Source organism: Pelophylax lessonae, assembly GCF_965119305.1.
Source record: "Pelophylax lessonae genome assembly, chromosome: 8".
NCBI classification, from domain to species: Eukaryota; Metazoa; Chordata; class Amphibia; order Anura; family Ranidae; genus Pelophylax; species Pelophylax lessonae.
This window is the reverse complement of record NC_138775.1, coordinates 25,450,850-25,463,428: the sequence shown is the minus strand read 5'-3', so window position 1 is coordinate 25,463,428 and position 12,579 is coordinate 25,450,850. Positions and strand designations below refer to the sequence as shown.

General features: G+C 48.0%; 1 protein-coding gene across 1 annotated transcript in view; it reads right to left on the bottom strand.

The window, feature by feature from the left end:
- The window catches only part of PRKAR2A (protein kinase cAMP-dependent type II regulatory subunit alpha), a 136,277-nt gene extending 125,182 nt beyond the window's left edge, over nucleotides 1-11,095 (bottom strand). The window contains exon 1 of the mRNA XM_082265192.1: nucleotides 10,607-11,095. Coding sequence (XP_082121318.1) covers nucleotides 10,607-10,862 — 256 coding nt within the window. The 5' untranslated portion in view covers nucleotides 10,863-11,095. The remainder of the gene's footprint in view (nucleotides 1-10,606) is intronic.
- Between the last annotated feature and the right edge of the window lie 1,484 nt (nucleotides 11,096-12,579).

The following is a 12,579-nucleotide window of genomic DNA, read 5'->3' as shown; positions in this document are numbered from 1 at the left end:
TGATATCCATGCTTGGCATTCCATGCAGCAATGGCAGAGTTGAAAGCTCAAACAGGAAGTGAGGAGCTTTCTGGATTTTAGGAAGGGCACATTCAGAATTTTTGTATCTATGCACACTAGGAGCCGAAAAAAATGTTAGAACCTCTTGGCAGAAACAAAGCAGCAAAATAAATGCTTATAGAGGCTCACATTTCACAACAGTTTAGGAGAGTTTATGGGCATTTGCTTTTACAACTTTTTTATCTCCCAAAACATTCCCCTCTGCTCATTTTTCAATGTACAATTGAAAACAGAAACGCTCCGAAATGCCGCGATTAGGAGTTGAAGTGGTTGTAAAGTCAGAAGGTTTTCTGTGTGTAGCAGCCCCCCCCCCTTCCAAGCCAGCCTCTTACCTGACCCCCTCTCTATCCAGCGATGTCCATGATTGCCTCAGCTGTCCGGGACACCCTCTGCTGATTGGCTGAGACAGTAGCAGTGCCATTGGCTCCCACGGCTGTCAAACTCAGTTAGCCAAATCAGATGAGAGAGGAGGTGGGAACGAACGGCAGCTCCGTGTCCAAATGGATACACAGAGCTGCAGCTTGGCTCGGGCGCCCCCAAAGGAAGTAGCTTGCAGTGGGGGCACTCGATAGGAAGGAGGGGCCAGGAGCTCCAGCCAGGGACCCAAGAAAAGGACGATCGGGGCTGCTCTGTGCAAAACCACAGAGAAGTATAACATGTTTGTTATTTCAATAGGAAAAAAAAAATAAAAAAAATTTGACTTTACAATCACTAAGCATTCTTTCTGCCTTAAAGTTCCTCTCAAACAGTGTTAATTTCGTTGACTAAAACCGACTAAAACGTTTTAGTCGACTAACACAATTCAGATGACTAAAATACGACTAAAACTAAAATGGCATTTTAGTCTTAAGACTAAAATACGACTAAAACTAAAATGGCATTTTAGTAAAAAGACTATAACTAAAACTAAATCGAAATTTGCTGCCAAAAATGAACACTGGTGCATGCTCAAAGCATAAATAATAACATATTAGATTTTTCACTCCAGGATCAGCAGTAGTATATAATGAGTTTGGAAATTGTAGAGAAATGCCTAAATAATGCATTACAAATTACAATTGAACTACACCCATTCGATTATAGATGACTAAAATGAGTTTTAGTCGACTAAAATGTAGGGCGTTTTAGTCGACTAAAATATTCTGGAGTTTTAGTCGACTAAATACGACTAAAACTAAAACACTTGCAGAAGACTAAAATAGGACTAAAACTAAAATGCCATTTTAGTCCTAAGACTAAGACTAAAACTAAATTGAAATTTGCTGCCAAAATTAACACTGGTCTCAAACAAACCAGAAGTGTTTTTTTCTTTGCCTCATACGTCCCTAAATGCCCCAACGTACATGACGCTCCATGGGCAATATTATGGGCAGCATCAGCCACATTGCACTCTTTGGAGCAGGGCTCACAGCAAAAACAGCACTGTACTGACCCTGGTGCACACTCCCTGAAGCCAATTTAAAAAATTCTTAAACAAAATATCCTAACCAAAATACTGACCCTGACCGTTGACCCTTACTTTGAACCAATCACTAACATTGGCAGTGACCTACATCAAACTTTGATCTAACTATTATGTTCTTTATTTTGTTAATTTTTTTTAAACACTTTTGTTTTACATCTTTCTCCCCTACAAGGAGAAGAAAGTACAATGTATCTTTCTCTCCATTCAAGAGAGTAGGTAAACAGAGGGGCAAGCTATACAGTAACTGAACACTCCCAACAGCCAACCAGAGGCTATCACAGTGATCAGGTGACTGGGAAATGGAGTCCCGATTGTCATTGTGAGAGCCCAGGGTCTGTGCAGCATAAAGAGGTACGCAAATATTCAGCCTCACAAAAACACCAACTTCCTGAGGCCGCACATAAATACTGTCAACAGGAAGGGGTTCCTTTTATTTATTTACATTTCTTTAGTTGCTTCCTGGTTTCTGGCCTAGGCTAAATGATGTCATACATCCCAGGAGTCTTCATTGGCATTTTTTCTTCTTTTAACTGGATGCGTGGAGCAGGGCCTCTCTCAGCTAACCCCACCCTCCTGCCTGCATGCCTGAGCTAAGGGCAGATGGATTCCATGCTACATGAATCATCTGCACATCATCAAGATGGTCGCTGCTAAAAATGCTAGAGAGGGAGGGGGGGGGGGGTTCAAGGTGATTTCTCAACAAAATAAAACATGGAGATCTGGATGAATGGGGGAGTTCCCTGAAATTTTTAATATTCCCTGAATATTCCTTCCCCCCCCCCCCCTGACTGTATAACATATCCCGGCATAACATGTTACATTAGGATTAGCAGGTCTACAGCAGATGGCAAGCAACAAGTTTATCAAGCAAGACCTGGACCTGTCAGACCACACCGGACTTCTAAGAGAAAAAAAAAAAAAAAAAAGGAAGGAGGAGATGCATTTATGCATTTAACTAAATCAGCAAGTACATGAAATGGTATGCTGGGACTTCCGAGCAGCAAAGCAAGGAAAACAGACTGCCTTCTACAGCTGCCTGGATTCAGCAGGGTGGGAACAATAAACATCTATGGGTTTTCCTACACACCAGCCTTCATATGAATTAGCAGCTCAAATGGCACTTGCAGTCAAGACATCAACCAGAAAACACCCAACCTGATCTTGTCATTACAAATGAAATATACAGAAGTAGCCAAAGAACTAGTCACCAATTCGATATCATGCATCTCCTCCAGCTTAAAGCTGAACACCGTTTCAACCAACAACCCCCCCCCCCCTCCTCCTCCTCTTGCCAAGGGTTATCTGTGGTTAGTCTGGAGACATCATGGGTCCCTTCTCTAGTCTAGTGGAGGGAAGTCCTGAGCCTTGCACTAGAAGTATGGGTCATCCCACAATAGTACTCTGCACCCAGATGCCATAATGATGCACCTCCAGGGGGGTGTGTCCATGAAAGCCTGGGCTTACAGGAAGTGGGTGTCATCAAACAAGGACTAGCAACAACTGATGGTGAAAAGGTCTATGACGGACACTTCTGGACCCAAAGTGGAAGGGGGAGGGGGGGGTAAAAGTGGAAGTTCTGCTTTACCTGCTCTTCCCATCTCCCGTATTTGACATGTCATTTTTTGTTTGGGGTGGGTACTCAGCTTTGACAGGTACACAGAGAACTGCGGAACCATTCACAAAGCTCAGCACGGCTCACGCATGCGCAGTGGGCAGCCAGCTGTAATGCTGAAAGCAGCATAGCCAACTGCCCAGTTTGGATGCCAGCACTGGAAATCCAAAGGCTAGTAAAGAAATAGCCCAAGTGAGGATGGCGCTGGATCCCTAGACGGGTAAATGTACCTTTTTTTTTTTTTAAAAAGTCAGCAGTTACAGGATTTGTATCCATAACCCCGAGTGATGATCCTCCCTCCCCTAAAAAAAAATAAAAAAAAAAAAAAAAAAAGATCTTTCAAATGTGAGGAAAACTGCCTCTTCGCTGTCACATGAACAAGCTGCCCCATTGGAAGATTTCCCTCTTCTTGATGGCAACTGAACAGGTTGTATTTCTCATCACTTTAATTTCCCAGTAACATTCTTCAAAAACTGATAAAAACCTGGCTGTGGTTCTAGCCCCTCAACACTGTAAGAGAGGGATAGGGCAACCTTCACACTTCAGCTAAAGTGAAACAAAAAAATCCCATAAGCCATTGCAGGACTGACAGCCACAGGCACCCAAAGGAATGATGGGATTGGAAGCTTCACCACAGCTACGGCCTCGTTCACACGAGTGTATGTAAAGCGGAACTTCAACCAAAAATGGAAGCTCCACTTTAAGGCTTTCTCCCTCACGTTCCGCTGACATTTCGCAATTTTTTCTGGAGGGGGAGGGAAGCAGGTACTGTACCTGGTTTTGACAGATTCCCACTTCTGCTCAAAAGGCCTAGGCAGTCCGAGCAGAAGTTCTCCAATCCCCCCACCCCCACAGCTCAAGTATGCGCAGTGGACAGCCGGTTGTGAACTCTGTCACAGCCAGGAGCCCACAGTTAGGGACCAACGACTGTCCGTGGGGGCCCCCTCAGGTGAGCCCAGTGCTGGGTCCCGAGACAGGGGAGTGTCTTTAAATTAAAAGTCAGCAGCCACAATTTTTGTTGCTGCTAACTTAATTTTTAGAAAAGCGACTGAAGCTCCTCTTTAAAGCGGAGTTCCACCAAAAAGTGGAACTTACGCTCTTTTGTTTCCTCCCCCCCCTCCGGTGCCACATTTGGCACCTTTCAGGGGGGAGGGAACAGGTACCTGTTTTTGACAGGTACCCTTTCCCACTTCCAGGATACGACACCGTCCCTTTGAAGTTTGACCCTCTCCTCTCTCCTCCACCACCGAGCCAATAGGAATGCGCAGCACACTTTGCACATGCGTAGTAGGGACCTGCCCGTGAAGCCGCAAGGCTTCACTACCAGGTTCCCTTATCTGCGATGTTGGCGGCAGCACTCGATAGCCGATGGAAACATCGGCTGCGGTGCCGACATTGCTGGACTCCAGGACAGGCAAGTGGCCTAATATTAAAAGTCAGCAGTTACAGTATGTGTACAGTATGTGTAGCTGCTCACTTAATTTTTGGAGGGGGTGGAGGGGGAGGCAGAACTCCGCTTTAAGCAAATGCCCATGTGAAGGCCGTGTTCTCCTGCATGGGAATGTACTGTGCAGGAATTCCATTCATGTCAATTGGAAAGCAGCAGCTGCATGAACACAGCTGCTGCTCCCAATTTTGAGGGCCTGTTAACCCCAACGGCTGCACTGCGATACAGCGGCTAGTGTACGATGCAGTGGGCCGAGACCAGTGCGGTGATGATGTGCTGAGCTCAGCACATTGCACAGTTTTTTTTTTTATTCAAACTTTATTGAAATGTCACACAGACATCTCAAATTTAAACTACCAACTGCGATGCAGTGGTGTGAACCGGGCACACCGAACACACAACATTTTATCTTCTGGGACAGCACTTCAATAGCCGTCCAATGCAGTGCCATCATATGTAGTGTGAACTTAAGCCCCATACACACGTACCGATTGTCGGCCGTAAATATTCGGCCGACGACCGATCGGCCGATTGTAGGCTTGTTAGTATGATGCTTCCGACAGCGCATTTTCGGCCGAACAGAATCGGGTGTGCAGGCATTAAAATTTTTGTTGGCCAACACCAGAACGGCCGATTGTTCGCCAGTCAGTACAGAATTCGGCCAACAAACAGCCGATTAGCAAGACTGGGCATGCTCAGAAAAGAAAAAACACACGGAAAGTTAACCATCACATGACATCACTTCTGCAGTCTGCTGTTGTTGGCCGACAAAATTCGTGTGTAGTCTTTTGCAGTTTTCAACAGACACGACAGCCCTGGACAAAAGACGGCCGATCATTCGGTCGACGATCAGTACGTGTGTACGGGGCTACAGTGACAGTTTCACATCATCTGTGTTTGGGGCCGTGCACCTACACAGATGTCGAATTGGGAACAGCAGCTCGGTTCGTGCAAGTGCTACGTCCCAACTGACATGAATGTGACTGCCTAAACACCTGTGCAACCCCCGTGCATGCAGGCAAGCACGCCCCTCACAGACATACGCTATGAACGAGACCTAGAGTGCTAAATCTGCAAAACTTCATTATCACGGAACTTTAACTTGCTGCATACCGGTTTCCAGGTCAGGGACCGTGTAAAGCAGGGCTGCACCTTGAGTTTTTTTTCATTCAACAGAACCCCCCCCCCCCCCCCTCCACCACAAGGTTATGCACGTTTTTCTAAACTGTATCTAACATCTTGGAGAATATTTTGTTATATTACGAGTTTGTTCAGTGCTATATATATATATATATATATATATATATATATATATATATATATATATATACACACACACACACACACACACACACACACACACACACACCTTATAGATGTGAGCACACTCCTTCAACTCCTAAATATACGTTTGAAACGCGCTGGGAATTTTTCAGAGATACAAATTGTACAAGACATGAAATAATGAAATATGAAGAATCTCTATCCAAGGGAAGGGGAGATTTGTGTTTTATCAGCTGGTGCCTTTATTTCTGCTTTTACCCTTTTATATTTATATATATTGTGGTTGCATGTGCCTAAAAAGTCCCATTTACCCAAATGAATACTTTTTTCTTAGACTATTTGGAGGGATGTCAGCACCAATTTACACTCCTCGGTCACACCTCATTATTTGGTTTGTAATAACAGCCATAACTTTCTTATGGCAGGGTATGCTGGGCATGTTGCAGCTCCAAATTGATTTTTATGCCCAGCCAAGGGTCGTCACCCTTCCATATGTCCCATAGTGGAACACATAGCCACCTCCCTCCCTGTTGCTCTTAGTAAGATTATCTATAGGGGACCACGCTTGAATGTGTGGTTGAATTTCCTCAACATGGCCTGAAGTAGTATGTTGGGAGTTATAGTTTCCTTTCCAGTCAGAGCATGCTGGGAAGTGTAGTCACCCTGCTACAGACAGGGCACGCTAGGAGTTGTAGTCATCCTATTATAAACAGAGCATGTTGGGGAGCTGTCACCCTTTCGTTACTAACCGGGCATGCTGGGATTTGTAGCTTCCCTTCCCATTACTAACAGGCCATGCTGAAAGTTGTAGTCACTCTTCCATTACTAACAAGGCATGCTGGGAGTTCTGGCTCTTTCCATTAGACAGAGCATTTCGGGAGTAGTAGTTACCTCCCTATTACAATCATGGCATGCTGGGAGTTGCAGTTCGGTCCCCATTCACAGGGCATGCTGGGAGTCGCAGTCACCTTATTACTGACATGTCATTCCGGGAGTCTGAGCTTCCTTCTGATTACACAGCATGATGGGAGCTGTAGTCACCTTATTACAGGCAAGGCCTTCTGGGAGTTGTAGTCACTTTATTAGAGGGGAGGCATGCCAGTAGTTGCCACCTCCCCATTATTAGCATACTAGGAATTGTAGTCACTTCCTGTTACAGCCTGAGGATGCTGGCAACTGTAGTCCCCTTTTTATTACTGGTAGGACATGCTGGGAGTGGTTGTTACATTATTACTGACATGTCATGTGGGGAGTTGTAGTTACCTCCCTAGTACTGAGAATGCCATGCTGGGATTTGTAGTCACATCCAATTACAGTCTGGGCATGCTAAGGGTTGTAGTTCCCTCCCCATTACACACAGGGTACACTGAGGGTTATAGTCACCTTCTCACTGAAATCTGACAGTTGTAGTCACTTTCTTACCGACATGTCACGCTGGGGGTTGTAGTCACTTTCTTACCGACATGTCACGCTGGGGGTTGTAGTCGCTTTTTTGTTACCGACATGTCATGCTGGGGGCTGTAGTCGCTTTTTTGTTACTGACATGTCACGCTGGGGGCTGTAGTCGCTTTCTTACTGACATGTCACGCTGGGGGCTGTAGTCGCTTTCTTACTGACATGTCACGCTGGGGGCTGTAGTCGCTTTCTTACTGACATGTCACGCTGGGGGCTGTAGTCGCTTTCTTACTGACATGTCACGCTGGGGGCTGTAGTCGCTTTCTTACTGACATGTCACGCTGGGGGCTGTAGTCGCTTTCTTACTGACATGTCACGCTGGGGGCTGTAGTCGCTTTCTTACTGACATGTCACGCTGGGGGCTGTAGTCGCTTTCTTACTGACATGCCACGCTGGGGGCTGTAGTCGCTTTCTTACTGACATGTCACGCTGGGGGCTGTAGTCGCTTTCTTACTGACATGTCACACTGGGGGCTGTAGTCGCTTTCTTACTGACATGTCACGCAGGGGGCTGTAGTCGCTTTCTTACTGACATGTCACGCAGGGGGCTGTAGTCGCTTTCTTACTGACATGTCATGCAGGGGGCTGTAGTCGCTTTCTTACTGACATGTCATGCTGGGGGCTGTAGTCGCTTTCTTACTGACCTGTCATGCTGGGGGCTGTAGTCGCTTTCTTACTGACATGTCATGCTGGGGGCTGTAGTCGCTTTCTTACTGACATGTCATGCTGGGGGCTGTAGTCGCTTTCTTACTGACATGTCATGCTGGGGGTTGTAGTCACTTACTGACATGTCATGCTGGGGGTTGTAGTCGCTTTCTTACTGACATGTCATGCTGGGGGCTGTAGTCACTTTCTTACTGACATGTCACGCTGGGGGTTGTAGTCACTTTCTTACTGACATGTCACGCTGGGGGTTGTAGTCGCTTACTGACATGTCATGCTGGGGGCTGTAGTTGCTTTCTTACTGACATGTCATGCTGGGGGCTGTAGTTGCTTTCTTACTGACATGTCATACTAGGGGTTGTAGTTGCTTTCTTACTGACATGTCATACCCTAGTACTTTCTTACTGACATGGCATGCTGGGGGTTGTAGTCGCTTTCTTACTGACATGTCACGCTGGGGGCTGTAGTCGCTTTCTTACTGACATGTCACGCTGGGGGCTGTAGTCGCTTTCTTACTGACATGTCACGCTGGGGGCTGTAGTCGCTTTCTTACTGACATGTCACGCTGGGGGCTGTAGTCGCTTTCTTACTGACATGTCACGCTGGGGGCTGTAGTCGCTTTCTTACTGACATGTCACGCTGGGGGCTGTAGTCGCTTTCTTACTGACATGTCATACCCTAGTACTTTCTTACTGACATGTCACGCTGGGGGTTGTAGTCACTTTCTTAATGACAGGTCACGATGGGGGTTGTAGTCACTTAATGACAGGTCACGCTGGGGGTTGTAGTCTCTTACTGACATGTCACGCTGGGGGTTGTAGTCTCTTACTGACAGGTCACGCTGGGGGTTGTAGTCTCTTACTGACAGGTCACGCTGGGGGTTGTAGTCTCTTACTGACAGGTCACGCTGGGGGTTGTAGTCTCTTACTGACAGGTCACGCTGGGGGTTGTAGTCTCTTACTGACAGGTCACGCTGGGGGTTGTAGTCTCTTACTGACAGGTCACGCTGGGGGTTGTAGTCTCTTACTGACAGGTCACGCTGGGGGTTGTAGTCTCTTACTGACAGGTCACGCTGGGGGTTGTAGTCTCTTACTGACAGGTCACGCTGGGGGTTGTAGTCTCTTACTGACAGGTCACGCTGGGGGTTGTAGTCTCTTACTGACAGGTCACGCTGGGAGTTGTAGTCTCTTACTGACAGGTCACGCTGGGAGTTGTAGTCTCTTACTGACAGGTCACGCTGGGAGTTGTAGTCTCTTACTGACAGGTCACGCTGGGAGTTGTAGTCTCTTACTGACAGGTCACGCTGGGAGTTGTAGTCTCTTACTGACAGGTCACGCTGGGAGTTGTAGTCTCTTACTGACAGGTCACGCTGGGAGTTGTAGTCTCTTACTGACAGGTCACGCTGGGAGTTGTAGTCTCTTACTGACAGGTCACGCTGGGAGTTGTAGTCTCTTACTGACAGGTCACGCTGGGAGTTGTAGTCTCTTACTGACAGGTCACGCTGGGAGTTGTAGTCTCTTACTGACAGGTCACGCTGGGAGTTGTAGTCTCTTACTGACAGGTCACGCTGGGAGTTGTAGTCTCTTACTGACAGGTCACGCTGGGAGTTGTAGTCTCTTACTGACAGGTCACGCTGGGGGTTGTAGTCTCTTACTGACAGGTCACGCTGGGAGTTGTAGTCTCTTACTGACATGTCACGCTGGGAGTTGTAGTCTCTTACTGACATGTCACGCTGGGAGTTGTAGTGTCATACTGACAGGTCACGCTGGGAGTTGTAGTCTCTTACTGACATGTCACGCTGGGAGTTGTAGTCTCTTACTGACATGTCACGCTGGGGGTTGTAGCCTCTTACTGACAGGTCACGCTGGGAGTTGTAGCCTCTTACTGACATGTCACGCTGGGAGTTGTAGTCTCTTACTGACATGTCACGCTGGGAGTTGTAGTCTCTTACTGACATGTCACGCTGGGGGTTGTAGTCTCTTACTGACATGTCACGCTGGGGGTTGTAGTCTCTTACTGACATGTCATGCTGGGAGTTGTAGTCTCTTACTGACATGTCATGCTGGGAGTTGTAGTCTCTTACTGACATGTCACGCTGGGGGTTGTAGCCTCTTACTGACATGTCATGCTGGGAGTTGTAGTCTCTTACTGACAGGTCATGCTAGGGGTTGTCTCTTACTGACATGTCATGCTGGGAGTTGTAGTCTCTTACTGACATGTCATGCTGGGAGTTGTAGTCTCTTACTGACATGTCACGCTGGGGGTTGTAGCCTCTTACTGACAGGTCACGCTGGGGGTTGTCTCTTACTGACATGTCATGCTAGGGGTTGTCTCTTACTGACATGTCATGCTGGGAGTTGTAGTCTCTTACTGACATGTCATGCTGGGGGTTGTAGTCTCTTACTGACATGTCACGCTGGGGGTTGTAGTCTCTTACTGACATGTCACGCTGGGGGTTGTCTCTTACTGACATGTCATGCTGGGAGTTGTAGTCTCTTACTGACATGTCATGCTGGGAGTTGTAGTCTCTTACTGACATGTCATGCAGTTTCCTCCACATTACACACAGTGCACGCTGGTAGTTGTAGTCCCCCTTCCCTCCCATCCCCCTCTCCTCTTACGTTCGAAGTCGGAGTCGTCGTCCTCCTCCTCGTCCTCTTGCTCTCCGTTGGACTCGGTCTGCATGGGCTGCGGCTCCCCGTCGAAGTTGACCGCCCGGGTGTGAGGCCGCCCGGCCGCATCCTGCAGCCTCTTCTCCCTCAGGCAGGTGAAGTATTGGACGGCGAACTCCAGCAGGTCGGGCGGCCTCTGGCGCAGAACCTCCACCGTGTAGCCCTGCAGCAGCTCGGTGAGGCCGGGCGGGATCTCGATGCTCATGGTCCCCCGGGGGGTCTCCGCTCTCCCCTCTGTGTGTATGTGGTGTGCGCTGACAAAGCGGTGTCTGTCCCCCTCCCTCCCCCCGGGAACACACAGCGGGGCCGCTGACAGGGAGGGCTGAGGCGGCTCCGGGCTTCACCTCACACACACTCTCCACACACAGCCACCGAGCCGGCACAGCGCGCACTGATCCCTCACAGAGCGGGGAGGTGGAGCGGCCGTGCGCGCGCACCCCAGCGGGAGGGCGGGAAGAAGTGGGCAGGCCCATTGGACCAAGAGGGAGGGAGGGACGCGTCACGAACTTCACGAGCCGCCTCCGCCGGGACTTCTTTTTTTTTTATTTTTTTTTAATACCAGGTCCTCCCACAAGCTCGAGGAGTGGGCGTGCAGTATGGGAAAGCGATTATTTATACAAAGTGGGTGTGGCGGAGGAGCGCTTTGCAGAAAGGACTGCCCCTTCGTGACGCTTTTTCTCCTCCGTGGGCGTGGCGTGGGCGTAATAGAGCCGCCCTGTGTGACCTTCACTACCACGCGTGGGCGTGGTGTAGGAGCTAAAGGTCCGCCCCTTCCAAGGGGAGGGGGTGCTGCCCTCTGATTCTAGCGAGTGGGCGTTTCAGTTTGATTGAAATCTCACCGCCCACTCAAGCTTGGTCGATAATAGGCAGACTTCAGACATTTAGACACGCCCTTCTTTGCGTCAGTACTAGATTTGGCTTTGAGAGGGTGGGCGTGGGGAAGCTGACGTAAAAACGTAGGAGCAGCGTGATCTTGGCTTTGTTGCCCATAGCAACCTATTAGAAATGTGCCTTTTTGCCCTGTCTTGAGTAGAGTGAATGACAGCTGGGATCTGATTGGTTGCTCTGGGAAAACTGGCTTTCATCTGCTGCCCCTGCAAGCATTCTCTATGGAGAGGAAGTGATCTGTAAAGAGAACCTGTCATTTTAACCACTTTACCACCGGAGGATTTTGCTGTCTTACGCCTGGGCTACTTTTTGCCATTCGGCACTGCGTGACTTTAACGGACAATTGCGCGGTCGTGCGACGCTGTACCCAAATAAAATTGACGTCCTTTTTTTCCCACAAACAGAGCTTTCTTTTGGTGGTATTTGATCACCTGTGCGATTTTTACTTTCTGCGCTATAAACAAAAAAAGAGCGTTTATTTTGAAAAAATAACAATATTTTTAACATTTTTTTATATGAAATTCCCCCCAAAAAAATGTAAAAATTTTTTTTACATTTTTGGCCAATTTGTTTTCTGCTACCTATGTTTGGTAAAAAAAATCACAATAAGCGTATTTTGATTGGTTTGCGCAAAAGTTATTGCGTTTACTAACTAAGGGAAAGATTTCTGTCATTTTTGGTGTTTTTTAACGAGTAATGGCGGCGATCTGCGATTTTTTTTTTACGGGACTGCGACATTGCGGCAGACAGATCGGACCCTTGACTGACATTTTTGACACTTTTGGGGGTACCAGTGACATTACTGCAGTAATCAGTGCTATATATATGCACTGTTACTGTAAAAATGACACTGGCAGGGAAGGGGTTAATTTATTGGAGAGGGAGGGGTTAACCACTTGCCGACCGCTCACATGGAGCGTACTGCGACAAAGTGGCACGATCCCGTCTAGCGACGTAGACCTACGTCGCTGGACTCCTCCCCCTGTAGGCGGCGCTCGCGCGCCGCCGGAGGCGCGCTCCCGCTGTTTTCATTC